This window comes from Etheostoma spectabile, chromosome 4, assembly GCF_008692095.1.
Source record: "Etheostoma spectabile isolate EspeVRDwgs_2016 chromosome 4, UIUC_Espe_1.0, whole genome shotgun sequence".
Lineage (NCBI taxonomy): Eukaryota > Metazoa > Chordata > Actinopteri > Perciformes > Percidae > Etheostoma > Etheostoma spectabile.
Genome location: NC_045736.1, coordinates 19357790 through 19375359, shown reverse-complemented (window position 1 = coordinate 19375359; position 17570 = coordinate 19357790). Strand labels below are relative to the sequence as shown.

The 17570-nt window shown below is 41.5% G+C and overlaps 1 protein-coding gene and 1 long non-coding RNA gene across 2 annotated transcripts in view; one reads left to right on the top strand and one right to left on the bottom strand.

Moving 5' to 3' along the window:
• Positions 1-3351, top strand: part of col7a1 (collagen, type VII, alpha 1) — a 70733-nt gene extending 67382 nt beyond the window's left edge. Inside the window, 2 exon segments of the mRNA XM_032514472.1 lie at positions 821-1003; positions 1078-3351. Coding sequence (XP_032370363.1) covers positions 821-1003; positions 1078-1106 — 212 coding nt within the window. The 3' untranslated portion in view covers positions 1107-3351.
• Positions 1-17570, bottom strand: part of LOC116688438 (uncharacterized) — a 466907-nt gene that overhangs the window by 438007 nt on the left and 11330 nt on the right. The window lies entirely within an intron of this gene.

Sequence of the window (17570 nt, the reverse complement as noted above, 5' to 3'; positions counted from 1 at the left end):
GCTCATGTGCTGTTCTGTTTTTGCAGAAAGCATTAATTCCGTCATCCTGCCTGCCTGGTGTCTGACCCTTTCTGCATGTCTCAGGCTCCATTGGCTGTTTGACTGTTGACTTAAACATTGTAATTTCCCCACCGGAGGTTAATAAAACTATTAATTATTATTATTATTATTATTATTATTATTATTATTATTATTATTATGCAGCACGGTGGTTCAGTGGTTAGAACTTCTGCCTCACAGCAAGAAGGTTCTGGGTTCCCCACTGGAGGTTAATAAAAGTTGGTGGTGGTGGTATTATTATTATTATTATTATTATTATTATTATTATTATTATGCAGCACGGTGGCTCAGTGGTTAGCACTTTCTGTGTGGAGTTTGCATGTTTTTGCCATGTTTGCTCGGGGTTGCTCTGGTTCCTTCCCACCATAAAGACATGCATGCTAGGTAAATAGGACTACAGTTGAAAATTAGCTGACTGGCTAACACTGGCGCATTTAAATCTACTATTAAAGCCATATATTAATCCAGTAAAATAATATACAAAAACAAAGAATAATATGTATGTATGTGTAAGTATGTATTGTAGTAAACAGATTGGTTTTGCTTGAGTCATTCAGTGGTCATGAAGACTTGTTTTGGGTCCCCTTGCTGCTCTGCCTCTGCTCCTTTCGGCCTGGTCTGCCCTTTTTCTCATTGTGTACACCTATTTGTGTCTCTGCGTGCACACGCTTAACTGTTTGTGTGTGTGTGTATGTGTCTGTGGGCGCGTGCATGTGCGTGCGTACACGTACGTTTGCATGTGCGCGTGCATGTTTTGCAGCTCCAGCAGACTCATGCTTGCTGCCCATGGAGGAGGGGAGCTGTGGACGATACACTATGCGGTGGTACTTTAACAATCAGGTTCAGGCCTGCAGGCCCTTCATCTACAGCGGCTGTGAAGGAAACGACAACCGCTTCCTCCACCTGGAGGAGTGTGAGGAGCTCTGCCTTGGGGAGACCGAAGGTACACAAACACACACACGCAAGGGTATGTCAGGTATTGAATGTATGTGGACTAACGACTGATCTGTTGTGCAGGTCCTCGTCCCTTGAAGACAGTCCTATGATTGAGGCCAAATACTCCTCAGCCACTGGAATCTTAGCCTTTATATAGATTTTATAGATTGTTATTTTGTCAAATGTCAATGGTCATGATTTGTTTTTGTTTATTTATTGTTTCTGTAAACCCAGCCAAACTTTAGCCCAGGTTGAGAGGGGAAACAAGAGTGCCTCATTAATTTGTTCTCCAAACCATGAAAAAACAAAATAGTTATACTATAGTTCTTTTAGGTTAAAAATACTTGTCTTTTTGTGCGCTAGTACATTTGCACACTAAAGAAGTGTCTTTGCATTCACCCTGATTTTATCAGTTTATCTTTACCATAATATTGAGGTACTCCAGTACCTTTATCTATTTCATGTTGCACACAGATAATAAAACTTAATTGAAAGGGAGTGGACAAATTGCCTGACTCACCTTACAGTGTAGTGAAGTTACAATCTCGAAGACCTCTGTTTGTTTTTGTCTCACTTCCCAAAAATCCAAACGGTGTTACCTGTGTGACGTTTACTCGCAACACTAGCAGAGACCAAAAAATAAAAAACATGCTTCACACGTGTTGGCTCCTCCTACCCTCTCTGGCAGACTTACCGCTGCTTGGGATTTTCCTGGGAATGTCGCCCTAGACATTCATCTCTATAAATACTGTAGAAATCTGCATATGAATGCAGTGTGTCTAGGCAACGAGACAAGATTTTGGTATTGGAAGCAATCAGATTTCAAATTCTAATGCGTGAGCGGGCTTTGGTTAAATGCAGGTAAACGGTTCATGCAGAGAGCACAAGAGTGTTGGAAAGCATTGGCCTAAATGCAATCTCAGAAACCCGTCTGCTATCGGCTAGTTTTTTTTCTTCTTCTGATTTAAAAAATGAAATCTGCATTCTTATGCAGATTTCAGTATAGCATTGACAATTCTCAACTCTGTTCTTGTTTGTCAAGTGGCTATGCAGACCCGCCTCGCCATTACCCCCAGAAGATATAAATTGTCGTCAGACTGATAGCCGATGGGTTCTGAGATTAATGGGCCATAGGCTCAATCATCACTGTTTTCACCTTATTTGGCAATATTTAGTGGCTTACCAGACATTTATTGAAATTAAAATCTTCGAGATTATTGCTTCAAGTAAATACCAATATGGCGAAGTTTATGATTTTTTTTTTTTTTTAACGGAAAGCACAAACTACACCCTTTTATAAACTTCATCAAACTGGTATAGTATATACTGCAAGGATACTGTGTTGTAAGGTGTTTTAATTATTTTGCTCACAGCTTATATGGACAGACTGTTTAACCCTTCATACTACTTAGTGGAGTAGCAAAGTTGGCAGAGTTGTGGTTTCTGAAAATATTTTTCTCATTGTAAACGAGCATTTGAAAGTCTTCTTTAAATGATAATCTTGCATAACTGTTATTTTCCTAAACATAGAAAAATAGTAGTCACCAGGATAAAGTACATTTTGGTTTAGTATTTCAGCTTTGTCTTTTGGGTCAGTTTGGTTAGCAAATGCTGTCAATAAATACTGTAGTATTTAGTAGCAGCCTCTGCAGACATTGCTATGGAGAAGACAAAATTTTTACATACATTTTGTATCCTTACCAACAATAACATTGCATTGCAAAGTACAGAAAGTATATAAATCTAGACCAAAAGTAGAAAAGAAACTAATGACAACAACTAGCTTCAGCAGCCCTCAACGACTCTGTGATTGTTTTTTTTTTTACTGCAGTGCTCATTGGGAGTTGAAATTAACTTCTACGGTTTTTATGTACAATTGACTTTTTATCAAAGATTTCTGTTTGAAAATGATTGATTTAACCAGGAGATTTCCATCCCCATCAAAGCCCTAAAGCATACTCTAACGGCAAGTCACCTAATACAATCTGCCGATAATGAACAAGGCTTTTATTTCACGAACCCCAGGTGCGTGAAATAACTTAAATATACAAGTACATATACAGTGTATTGGGTTATTGTGGATAAAAATCATTTGTATTAAATATGAAGAATCAAGCACAATATTCTGCCAATCTGTTGTGTATATAATGTTTTTTATTGTTTGGGGGAAGTTGTGTTTCTTATTACAACTGCATGTTTACCTGCCAGAGAAAAGGTGCTATTTTCAAAGGTATTTTTATACTGTGTATTGAAGATGGAAGTGTGTGTTTTTGTGTGGTGCTGTAAACCCTTGTTTTTGTAGAATAATGGAACATTTTAAAAGGCATTTCTAATAAACCAAATGTTTGAGTAAAAACAATTTTGTTGTATTCCCTCAGTTGATCTATTTTAGCTTTACGTACTTTAGCAACACTTTGAAAGCACATAGCTTTTGAACCTGTCACCTTCCGTGTGCTTTACAACAAAACTAAATAAGGCCTCAGTGATCTGCATCTTTGTGCACACAAAATGTAATTTTTCCAATCATGGAAATTTACCACATAATTCGTCAATTGAGAAGATTAGAAGAGAAGAAAAAATGTGTGTAGGTGTGTCTGTGCATATGACTGATAAAGATGTTCTAATTTCATCAGCAGATTTTATTAATGAGAGGATTTTCTGCTTGTTGGCCACGTCTCCTCCCCCCCTTGGTTTTTCCGTGCTCTGCCTCGGTTGAATTTCCCTGGGGGAAAACACAGTGGCTCCATATCCACTTCATCACACTCCAACAGACCTCACGCAGCTTTGTCATCACCTTGTCCTCTTCCTTTACCTGACATCATTTTAAAAGTTATTTCAGTCAGCATCTTATCATGCTGTGGGCTTGCATGTGTTGGCAGAGACTGTAACAGATTTAACAAAGTATGCACACTGTGGCAAGGACAAGATCATAACACACTGACAGTGATTGTGGATGTAAAGATAATGGGTCGAAAAGGCTTCAAATTGCTCAGGTGATGGACAAAGACAGACCACTGCTGTGGAAAGCTACTGGGAAGGTTTTCCACAAGATGTTGGAACCTGACTGCAGAGATTTGATCTAGTGTGGCACTGATGCTGGGCCATATGGTCTAGTCAGGCTTGGGGTTTAGGGTCTCCACTCTGTGAAGGCCAGTCAAGTTCTTCCACACCAATATTAGAAAAACATTTATTTTAGATTTATTGTCATGCTGTATCAGGAAAGGGTCTTCCCCAAAGACAAAGTTAGAAGCACAATATTGTCTAAAATATAACTGTATGCTGCAGCCAGTGTTGAAAGATATATTGCTCCTACCATATAGTACAACATTAAATTTACTGACCTTCAACCACTGAAAGTAGCACCTCCCCAGTTTTCTTATCTTTTAAATGTGCTTAAACACTGAAATTTCAAAGCAACAACACCTTATGAGGCCACAGCATGAGCTCTGCTCTTTCTCAGTTACCTGTGCTGAGCCTAAAGCACTGTAGCTTTATCAGCAAGGCTGACTTATGTAAGGAGTTGTTTTTATTAGCTTGTAAACCTAATATGACCAACACTGATTGTAGTGGATAGTGTTAATCAAACAGGGATCGAACATAAAATGGAAATAGAACCCTGCTTGTGCCGAAGACACATGTATGAATTCGTTTCTCACACTTCTCTGCTGCCTGCCGTGTGTGTGTGTGTGTGTGTGTGTGTGTGTGTGTGTGTGTGTGTGTGTGTGTGTGTGTGTGTGTGTGTGTGTGGTGTGTGTGTGTGTGTGTGTGTGTGTGTGTGTGTGTGTGTGTGTGTGTGTGTGTGTGTGTGTGTTGTGTGTGTGTGTGTGTGTGTGGTGTGTGTGTGTGTGTGTGGTGTGTGTGTGTGTGTGTGTGGCAGTCACAACTTGATAATAGCATAAAATTGATATGATTGCAGAGGATGAATACAAATTGTGTCATATTATGTGCCAGACTATTTCTTGGTGAGAGGAAGTCCAGGCAAAGAAATAGTATGTGTGTGTTGGAGATACATTTCACATAACCTAGTAGCCGTCACTAATTTCAGCAGCCGTAACTAATCCGCTTTAGCCAAGACACCAAAACCCTTTAAAACAGTCCTGCAAGTTTTTAAAAGGACATGTGATGATAGTAGCTGTGTTGTATGTAGAAGACTGACTGCAAAATTAGGTCTTTATGAAACATGGGGAACTTCCTTAACTAATTTGATATTCGCTCTCCTACTTCTGGGGCTCCTAAGGTCTCTCTGTCTAAACACAAGTATTCACACTCACACTGATTTGTGGATTTAAAGTTGTCCTTCAAAGTCTAATGCTAATACGTGGGTGAATGTTGGCTACAACTAAATTATAATTTAATACAAACTAAGTTCCCGCCTCACTGCATTTATGTGCAGAGTGATATTTGTGTTGATGAAATTCCCACCACAACAGTGGTACTGCTGCCATGAAAGTTGAATTTAGAATGGAACATTATTGAGATGATGAGCTTTTGCATACAAAACAAGAAGCACTTTCAGAACTGCTTGTCTATGATTTTTTTTTTTCAAATAGAAAACTGGATATTATGTGGTTTTTCTTAATTACATAAAATAATGTTACAAGATGGAAGCATTAAAAAAAGGTACAATAAGGATTATTATCTGTGACCCTTCAAGGGTATTTCACAGCCACCATGATCCTTTTGTGGGTATGTAGAGGGTCTTGTGGAGGACAATCATGCACACGCTGAGAGTACAATGGTGGCTCCCCCTGTCTGTGTGAGCCTGAACTGCTCCTTATCGCCTGCCTCAGATGTGGAGTATGCAGAAACACGTTTAGGAGTTGTTTTTTTCCGTTTTCATCGACCTTGACTGTTTAAAGCCCAAGGGTCTTGGGTTGGCAGAGAGCTGGATTGGTAGAACCTCAGCAAGAGAGATGGAGCAAGCCAAACTCCATCTCTTTCTCTCTTGCTCTCTCTCTATCACTCCATCGTCACTCCACTCACTCTTGCTCCTTTTTCTGCCACCCACTTCCCTCCGCAAGTAGGCTGTTGCTATAGCAATGAAACATGCTAGATATGTACTCAAGTTCACTTTTACCCTCAGCCAGATTAGCATTTGATCCGTATCACTTCTATCTTTACACTTGCTTGCACATATTGCTCATTAAGCAATACAAATACATAGGAACCATTTGTATGTGGGTAAACTTCATCTACACACATGAGTGTCAGGAGAAATATGAAGGGGAATAAAAACAGGGATTACTCTAAAGCCTGTGTGCGCTGTTCACAGAAGATTCCCTCAATGCTTTGACCCCCATGTTTTCTCTATTTCAATCTCCTGGAGTTTGTGAGTGTGTACATCAGAAGTTTCTTTTGTCCTGTAAGTCTCTTGAGCACTCAGAGTTGTGCCAGTCTAAGCATTTATTCAGTCTATTGAGCAGAGCATTTGGTTAACGTCTCTAAGCTCCTGGCAAAGTGTTTTCTACTAGAAACAGGTATCAACCACCAGTCTGCCTCTGCTTACTTCATATTTCACTAACTTTATGTCCAGATTTGTATGCATGCCAGATATGTGTATAATGATGTTTCAAAATTAATTTCAAGATCTAAAAAGACCTTTTTAAAAATGCAAAATGAATCTCACAGATGCATTAGCTGTACATTAACTGTGTCTATTTGTGAGACTTTGCATGGAAAAACTTATTGCCAATGTTAGGCAGCAGCTCCTCCTTCCATCCCATTTGTCTCTCTCCCTCTATGAGTCTTTCCCAATTTGTCTCCTCTCCTGTCCATCTCCTCCATAAACTAATAGTGGTGAAGGTGTTGTTTACTTTGTTTAATTCTTCCTCCAGCAGATGAGTCAGCTATTAGCATATTCTCTTCATTATGGCAGTGATGAGCATGGGCCACCTGAATGTCACAATGCCTCAGCATTATTAAAAGCCTCTCATGGGATATTTCAGGCGCATAAGCCTAAATTAGCATATGTCATTTCTCATCTCACCCTGCTGTCATTCAGCAGCCCATTCTCTATTTCGATGTATGCTGGATGATGGACTGAGATTTTTTAGTTTTCTCAGCTCTCCCTATCCATTAGTTTCTCTCTCATATTTTCCTCTCTCTCCTTCAATTCCCCCCCTTCCCCTCCAGTGATCCACTTGCCTCTCTTGACTGTAAACAAATCTGTTATCTGTAATTTTGCAGCTGACGAGGAAGCAGAGAGGGGTGGAAATTGTTGGGTATTGGAAGAGAGGGGGAGATAGGAAGATAGGATTCTGTAAGGCACTTCCTGCTCGTCGGAACTGGTGCATGACCTAGACCTGATAGGGCAGCGGCAAGATGGACCTATAGGTATCCATGGTTAATCCATGCAGCTTGATGATACATTTTCTTATGTAATTTCAGTCAAAAACACTTATCTCAGGAAATTAACCATTTAGATGGATATATAGTTAGATTTGGTGGAAAATGCAAAATACAATGATAGTTTTGCATTGTAACTTCAGATTCTATGAGTATAGGCGTAGCCCTCTAAGATTCAGGCCACCTGCTTCACCAAAGTTGGCTGAAGAAAAATGCTGATGTTGGGAGCAGTTCTATGGTTGCGCAACTGTGATATACAGTAACTGTAATATAGGCCTCTGCAAGGCACAAGGGTGCTAAAGAAATCTTCAGAAATCTCCTGAGCTAAACAGAGCATAACTCTTGTAAACTGTTACACAGCATCAAGCAGCATTTACTTACTGATAGAGGGCACCTGTGAACCTCTTAACCAACAGTACACTACTAGATATACAGTATGGCAAATGGAATCACAATGTACAAACCCTGTTTCACTAACATCTAAATTAAGATGGTTAACATGCTAAACTTCAGCATTGTTAGCCATTAACTCAAAGTGCATGAGTACAGACCCACTGAGCTGCTAGCATGGCTGTAGACTCTGTTACTATGACACATTTTTGACACTCATACTTCCACAAACCTTAACCTCTGTTTGTTTGTTACCAGCACTGTCACCCCACTCCCTCAGACCTTGTTAGCAACACAGGGTGTTGAGAGGGTGACCTCTGACCCCACTTAGCCAGTACCGTGAGCTGCCGGACCTCCTTGTCAGTAAGATCCTTTTGCAACTTCCAGCTCTTATTTCAGTTTTGATTTTGGATAAGTAGCCTAACGTTTGTCCTCAGCATTTACTTCACTTCAATATCCATTCAGGGTTGATTTTTCATAATCTTGGATCTAACTATTCATTCCCTTAATGACTCAAATAGTGCTGTTGCTGTGGACCCATGGAAGCAGCCATTACCTGAATGACTTGACTGGTCTCTGCTCTCTAACTGACCTCATGCGACCACGACAGCCTCCCTAAGTAATTGCTTATTGATTCATTAACATAAGGCTAAAGTAAGGCTCCCTTTGACTAAATACTGCATGTTGCAACAACTTAACTTTAAAACCCATAGAGAAAGGGAAGCTGATGCAGAACAATTGTAGTTCAGTGGAGATGGCAGAAAGACTGGCAAGGTGAGACAGAAGATTATTTCCCCCTCTTCTCTGTAGATGGATGTATACAAGGTGTCTGTGAGGATGTATCAGTTTGGATAACTGGGCTCCAGGGCTCTGTCTCTCTTTTTTAGAATATTATCTCTGAAAGGCTTCAAGTAATAGATTCACCCTGAATCAAATGGCATCCTAAAGAAACCAGATACCAGTTTGTAGTGGCTTGTTTAAAATGTTTGAAGATGATGACCTCAAGCCATTATCAAGTTTGTGCAAGCAGGTGGGCCCCTGCTGTTTCTGGAGAAGTGAAGTGTAGCTGAGTGGGGATGGGAGAGAAGTGACAGGTTGTACGTGCGGACGAGAAACAGGAGGGCTGAGCTGAAGACAGGGCTGAGGATGTCAGATGCCAACAGGGAGAGCAGACTGCACAGGCAGGGGTCAGGAAGGAAGGGAGTGGGGGGTGAAGTGACAGGTCAGTGCGCGTCTCATCTTCCATCAATCACACAGTTCCTTTGTGGTTCAATCAAATCAGAAATGTGACTGAATTTGACTGCAAGAGCACTGGTGAATGTGTAGTCATGCAGACACCTGTGCGAACTTGCCCGTACCAGACAAAAATATCTTCCAATCAAATGAAAAGACATATATCTCCCTTATTGAAACCTATACACATTATTCAAATGTGTTATTTTTTAACTAAAGCACATATATGTAAATTGAGGATGAGAGTGCTTCTGTATAACGGCTACACAGTAGCTATGTCATATGGAGTGAAAATGCATTTTCCAAACCGGCCCTTAGGGAAACTCGATAGTCCTGAATTGTTCTGTAGCCATATTGTGCACAGAGATAAAACTAATTTCACAGCCCATTACGCTTATTTGAAAAGCAGCAGCCGTTAGACTCACAGTGGGGCATGTAGCATAAAAAAATGATAGTTTACAGTCACCACAAACTGCTAGCTAAAGGTGACTGGCCAGCTGTGGTGGGTCACAGAGTTATGGTGACACAGTTGATATATGACCAACTGTGCAGGTCCACGGCTACTTCCTGGGTACACTAATGAGAGGGTAAACCAAGCTGTCAGTCTACCCCCTCCTTAGGCATGGACACCATGAGCTTATACAAATACACTTCAGAGGTGGCATTTAGTGAACCGGCCTCCGTGTGCCCAGCTTTCCCTTCTTTATGCTGGGAAAAGGTAAATGTGTCTCTCCTCATTCATGATGCATGATTGGAATTGGTTGGATTCTGATCAAACAGCTACTGCAAATCTTCTCGCCTTTCTCTCTTTCCCTCACTTGCTTAATCTATTCTCTTTCTCTTTCTTTTCCCTTTTCTTTCTCTCTCTCTCTTCAGTTCTCTTTATTGGCTCCACCTCACCCATAATCCTCTCTGTCTGCCCCATGCCCCTGGCTCAGCGTTTGCCTCCTTCAAACCTTGGCTCAAGGTCATTTTGTCAAGCTACAATGGTTTTTTTACCCCTTTCATTGCTGCCTTCTTTTTCATGCCATCTCATGCATACAGTTATCAGTTCAGTACAGTTTAATGGTTCATTTTCTCTTCTCTTGTGTCAGCTTCCTTTGCTTATTTTTTAACTTGTCTAAATCAAAACACTTTAGTCTGCTCTTCTATATCAGTTGTAATTCAGTGAATGCAAACTCCTTAAAATTTGTCTTATTGCTTCCTCTTCCCTCAGGTCTATCTGATCATTCTTACTAATTGTGGCACTTCAGCTGGCCATCTTGCTGTCTATACAGTATGACTTTAATAAGGCCACCTAATATGTATGTGTCCACAGCATGTTTCGGTTATGTTCAGGGCACACCTAACCCATGTCTGACTATAAATGTATACCAATTATACTCTCAACATATTAAATCACTGTTTTAAGAGGTTAGACCTTTGGAAAGATGACTTTAAGCTTTATTGGCAGCTTAAAATGGTGAATATTTGGAGAGGGGTAATTTTAGGGAAAATAAAAAGGTCGGATTTAAATGACGTATGTGCATGACACAACATATACAGGGTGGATTGGCACCACATTTTGTATCATTTTGGTAACTCTGACTTTCTATGAGGTTGACATTTTTGTTTCTTTATTTAAATATCTCAACAACTATCAAAATGATTACAATAACATGTTGTACATTCATAGTCCCCAGACTATAAATTGTAAACACACACAACTTAGCTTTATGACCAAATACCTTTGAAACTAACAACATTCCCATCAGCCTCAGCTGTACTGTACTTTGTGTTTAATGCTGAACAGCCAATGTTAGCATGCAAACAAGCTCGCAGTAAGTAAGATGGTAAATAATATTCCTGCTAAACATGCTAGCATTATCATTGAGAGTATGTAAGCGTACTGATGTGAGCCTTTACCTCAAAGCATCATTGTGCTTAAGCCTCTGTAGAATCTTTTTTATTTTTTTAAATACAGTTTAGCTTTCTTTTGATAAGTCTTGCTTGCATTGCTAGTATCTTGCTGGTTATTACATGAATGAATGACTTTTTTCACTCATTTTATGAGAAATTATCATAGCAGAAAAAGCCCAGGTGTAATTAACAAATAACATTACCAAGGGCTTATTCCTAGCCACAGTGATGCAGAAATTTACAACCCAGTTAGGAAGCCAGTGGGTTAAGATAACTTTTGATAACATTTGGGTGTATGACGCATATGTATGAGTTTATTAGTGGCAACCTGGCCCTCTGTCTCACTTTCAGTGGAGCTGGAGCCAGACCGGGTCCCAGGTCTTGACATGTGTCCATGTTTACCAGAGGTTATGCCGGGGTCTTTGATGCCTTGCTGGACAGACGGAGACACAGACGCCCTCACTGCCAGGCATGCTTTGAGACAGGACACAGGGATGCACTCAATTACCCACACCACAGAGACTATAGTAAATTCACATTATCACTCCAATAAATATTTCCTTTCCACATTGATCTGGAAACATGACCACAGACTGATTACATTCACTACTTTGTAAACAGAAAAAAGAAAAAAAAGTAAAACTAATACAGCCACAGGGAGAAATCTGCTGCTTTATCGACACCTGTAGGGAAAATCTCAGTAACTTTATAATAACCATAATTAATAGATGGATGGTTGAACTGCTGATACAATCATACTGTACATGTGGAAAAAAACATATACAGGCTGACAAGACAAGTGCTGCATGTAGAGGCTTTATGAAAGCAAAGTCATGTTACTATGATCATTTCCTCTCCCGGAACCATCACCTTATCGTGGTGGAGAGGTTTGTGTGTCCCAATGAACCATGGGGCTGTGTTGTCTGGAGCTTTGTGCTCCTGGGGCTTTGCCACTGTGGAGTTGTGTAACTACCTCAGCGACTTCTACTAGGGAAATTGATGACATTTCCCCATCATCCTCCAGCTCTGCTTCTACCACAGAGGACGTGTCAGCTGGATTTAGGAGTTCCTCAGAGTGCTCCTTCCACCGCCCTATTACCTCCTCAGTTGAGGTCAACAGCATCCTATCCTTACTGTACACAGCTTGGATGGTTCCCCGCTTCCCCCTCCTGAGGTGGCAAACGGTTTTCCAGAAGCACCTTGGTGCCGACCAAAAGTCCTTCTCCATGTCTTCTTCAAACTGCTCCCACACCTGCTGCTTTGCCTCTGTCACGGCAGAGGCTGCAGCCCATTGGACCCGTCGGTACCTTGCAATTGCTTCCAAAATCCTCTGGGATAACATATTCAGGAAAGATTCCTTCTTCAGTCGGACGGCTTCCTTGACCACTGGTGTCCACCAGGGTGTTTGTGGGTTACCGCCCCTTGAGGCACCTAAGACTCTAAGACCACAGCTCCCCGCTGCAGCTTCAGCAATGGAAACTTTGAACATTGTCCACTCAGGTTCAATGCCCCTAGCCTCCACAGGGATGCACGAAAAGCTCCACAGGAGGTGTGAGTTGAAAATCTATTCAAGAGGGGCCTCTTCCAGACGTTCCCAGTTTACTCACACTACCCGTTTGGGCTTACCAGGTCTGTCCAGAGTCTTCCCCCACCCCCTGACCTAACTCACCACCAGATGGTGACAAGTTCCACCCCTCTCTTCACCCGAATGTCCAAAACATACGGCTTCAGATCAGATGAAATGATTATAAAACTGATCATCGACCTTTGGCCTACCAGGGTGCCGGAAAGGAGGGTTCAGCCGATAGTCAAACCTTGGGTTGAAGAGGAAAAATGCGGATTCTGTCCTGGTTGTGGACCAATGGATCAGATCTTCACTCTTGTAAGGATCCTGGAGGGAGCCTAGGAGTGTGCCCAACTGGTCTACATGTGTTTTGTGGATCTGGAAAAGGCATATGACCGGGTCCTTGGGAGAGACTGTGGGAGGTGCTGCGGGAGTATGGGGTGAGGGGTCCCTTCTCAGGGCCATCCAATCTCTGTATGACCAAAGCAAGAGCTTTGTCCAGGGTTCTCGGCAGTAAGTCGGACTTGTTTTAGGTGAGGGTTGGCCTCTGCCAGGGCTGCGCTTTGTCACCAATCCTGTTTGTAGTATTTATGGACAGGATATCGAGACGTAGTTGGGTTGGGGAGGAGTTGCAGTTCTGTGGGCTCAGGCTCTCATCGTTGCTTTTTGCAGATGATGTGGTCCTGATGGCATCACAAGCCTGTGACCTTCAGCACTCACTGGATCGGTTTGCAGCCGAGTGTGAAGCGGCTGGGATGAGGATCAGTGCCTCTAAGTCTGAGGCCATGATTCTCAGCAGGAAACCAGTGGAAATCCTTCTCCAGGTAGGGAATGAGTCCATACCCCAAGTGAAGGATTTAAATACCTTGGGGTCTTGTTCGCGAGTGAGGGGACAATGGAGCAGGAGATTGGTCGGAAAATCAGAGCAGCGGGTGCGGTATTACATTCCATTTATCACACCGTTGTGACGAAAAGAGAGCTGAGCCGGAACCAGTTGAGGTGGTTCGGGGATCTGGTAAGGATCCCTCCTGGGCTCTACCCAAGGGAGGTGTTCCAGGCACGTCCAGCTGGGAGGAGGCCTCGGGGAAAACCCAGGACTAGGTGGAGAGATTACATCTCCATCCTGGCCTGGGAACGCCTCGGGATCCCCCAGTTGGAGCTTGTTAATGTGGCTAAAGGAAAAGGGAAGTTTGGGGTCTCTTGCTGGAGCTGCTCCCCCCACAACCCAATGCCGGATAAGCAGATTAAGATGGATGGATAAATGGATAATAAGTATTAGTATTATATTAGTATTGCTGTGAATTAACAGTTTATTGATCATCTAGTTTATCTCACCATATTAGGTATTGGGTAATGATAAAACATTTTTAAACATCTATAAACATTACATCAATAGATGGACCAGATATTCATAACACTTTGTTAAGGGTTACTAGTTGGTTTGTAAACCGTCTATAAACAGTCTGGATGGTTATTATAAAGTTACAACAGATGACTATGATACCTTCATGGTTAGTTATTGGTTAGTAAGTGCTTGGTAACTGTATGTATGTGTGTGAGAGAGAGAGAGAGAGAAAGAGAGAGTGAGAGTTTATGTATATAATTTTGTATATGTTGCAACTTTATAATAACCATCCTGACACTGTTCATAGACAGTTTACAAACCAACTAAGGACCGCTGACAAAGTAATAACTAGCTATCTAAGTAATGTTTATAGATGGTTTACAAAGTACTTATTAACTATTTAACAAGGTATTTTAGTCATCTGTTGCAACTTTATAATAACCATCCAGAGTTTATAGATGGTTTACAAACCAACTAGTAACCCTTAAAGTGTTAGGAATATCTGGACCATCTATCAATGTAATGTTTATAGATGTTTTTAAAAAGGTTTCTTAAAGGTTTCCAAACATTTTTTAATTATTACCCAGTACATAATATAGTATATGAGGGATATACTGTATATGTGTGTAACAATTAACTGTTATTTTTCAGCACTATTGATCGTAAGTAAACATTAATTATATTTTAATTGTTCAACAGTGAAATTACTGTTTGCTAACAGGTAAATGACAATTAACTAAAGATTGATTCACTATCAATTTACCACCTATTAATGATGGTTATTAGAAAGTGTTACCGTGGGGATTCTCTACTTTACATACTAAAAAGACAACAACTAACAAGAACCTTGTGGTTTGGTGGTATGTTTTTTCTCCTTCCTGAGATGTTTCCAGTGCAGCTCCAACGAGGCTTAACAGAATATTTTACTGCTCTAACACGTCAGAGAAAAGGTCACATTTTGATACCCCCCAAAAACAAATCAAAGAGCAAGGGATTATTTTTAGCCTTGGTGCAACAAGTGTACTGACATTTAACAACCATTGGGAATAAATCATCTGTGGAGAAAGGATATATATGAGATTCTCGATTGACTCAGTCACATCCGACATCTTTAACACCTCACTGGAAACATGCGACTTAACCGAATGCTTCAAGTCCTCCCCTGTCATCCCTGTCCCCCCAAAACAAGGATCACCAGACTGAATGACTACAGACCCATTGCCTTGACCTCTGCGGGTATGAAGTCTTTTGAGCTTCATTTCATCCTCCGGCACCTGGACTCTTCACGATCCAACGTTGGGATCCTGTTTGTGGACTCCAGCTCAGCCTTCAACACCATCCTCCTGGCTCTGCTACAGGACAAGCTCCCCCAGCTGCATGTGCCTAACTCCACCTGCAGGTGGATCACAGACATTCAGTCTGACAGGAAGCAGCACGTGAAGCTGGGGAAACACGTCTCAAGCGCCTGAAGTTCGTGGACGACACTACCCTCATTGAACTTGTTTCTGGTGGGGATGAACAACTTCAAGCTAAACGCTCTGAAGACAGAGATGGTTGTGGACTTTAAGAAGGACGCAGCCCCACCTGCCCCCATCATGCTGGGTGACTCCACAGTCAACATTGTGGAATCCTTCTGCATACTGGGCTCCATCATCTCCCAGGACCTCGAGTGGCAGCTGAACATGAGCTCCCTCATCAAAAACGCCCAGCAGAGGATGTACTTCCTATGGCAGCTGAAGAAGTTCAACCTGCCAAAGACTGTGACAGTGCACTTCACACTGCCATCATTGAGTCCATCCTCACGTGCTCCATCACCATCTGGTACGCTGCTAACACTGCCAAGGACAAGGGCAGAGTGCAGCAAATAATCTGCTCTGCTGAGAAGGTGATTGGCTGCAATCTGCCATCTCTCCAGGACCTGTACGCCTCCTGGACCCTGAGTCGGGCAGATAAGATTGCAGCTGATCCCTCTCACCCCGGACACAAACTCTTAGAACATCTCCCCTGTGGAAGGAAGCTGCGGTGCATCAGGATCAAAACATATTGCAACCTCTGCAGTCAGCTTAAGTAAAAAGGCCGCGGACCCCCACCGACATTGACTCTTAACTCTACATCCTGACTATATACAGTACCTGCCAATTGCTACTTATCTTGAACTCCTGTACATCCCTCAACATTTTGGCACATCCTGCACTTATCGATACAGCCTCTTCCTAATGTTAAACAACTATATATTGTACATATTCTGTATTTATTGTTTATTTCACATTAATGTTTAACATGTTTATGTATGCACTAATCACCAAGGCAAATTCCATGTAAGTGTTATTAAATCCCCTTCTGATTCTGATTCTGAATGTTGCATTTTAACTTTGACTGGAAAAACTTTTCACTTCAATGACTGGGTTCATTACCTTGTCTTAGTGTTGGCAAATTGGAAAATATAGTAAATCAGTAAAATAGATGAGGTGATGGATTAAACAAGGTAAGAGAAGGTGTATACATTGAAACAGATAATACAGAATCTACATAAGATAACTGCTGGAATGCACAGAAAAATTACAAATTATGCATTACAATGAAGATAATTTTCCATTTTGTTGCAAATATTCTTGCTGTGACTAGTGTTTGAATGTGGGTCCTGCAGGTTTTTCACTGTCATCTTGCTGCATAGACTGAAATCTCAGCGCATAAATGTTAAGTGTATGTGTGTAAATATTTAGCGTGTTGTAAGTGTGTGTACATGAGTCATTATCCGTGTTTTGATTTGCTTCTACTATTGCGTGTGTATTTTGATATGTTTTTTTTCTGTATTTATCCTTGGCTGAATGACGCGGGCATATGGCATGTGGATGTTTGGCAGATGCTCCTAATCACTGGCTAGTTTTGCATTTATTATGTGAATGTTTTCATAAGAGATCCAGATCAGTAGCAAGGGTAATTTGCTGAGTTTTAGTGTTTGTTGAATAAAATAGGCGACTGCATAGTCACGAGGGGGGGGGGCTGTCCTGTAAAATGTGTGGTGCAGTGAAAGGGAAAAGGTGGGCTGCAGAAAAAAATGGTGACTGAGGTGGTGGGGTGTGAAGTGGGTTGGGGGGTGACAGATGTGGAGAAAAACTGCTAAAATCTTTGTACTGAGACTACGAGGTGTTCAGTACACTCTGTGAAGTATCACACAAAGTCATTATGTTCCACTGTCTTTTCCTCCTAAAATCCAAGTACTCGCAGTCCCCCCCCCCCCCCCCCCCACACACACACACACACTCTTACACTCTCTCTCTCTCTCTCTCTCGCTCACTCTCTCACACACACACACACACACTCACACAAAGCCCATAGTTAAATTCTAGTTATAATATTCTGTATTTAATGGACTAGTTTGACATTTTGGAAATAGGCGTACTCACTTTCATGCAGAAAGGTAGCTGATATGTCTGTATGATGTGTGTGTGTGTATATATATGGCTACAAATGGCAGGCAGTTAGCCTAGCTTAGCATGACTGGAAGCGTGGGGAAACAGCTAGCGTAACCACAGTTAACATTTGCCTATTGCTTCTAAAGTTCACTAATTATATTTCTTGTGTTGCTGCACCCAGCCAAGAAATAGTCTGGCACATAACTACGGTGGCCGACAGGGGCAAAAGCCCTGCAACTTAAGAAAACCCATGCAAATAGCCAAAACACAAGCAAATTAAGATGACAACTTCATAAATTTGACAACACATACGCAGCATTTGGCAAACACGCTGTAAATACACACAACACAACCAAATACATAAATGTGCTGCAAATATAGA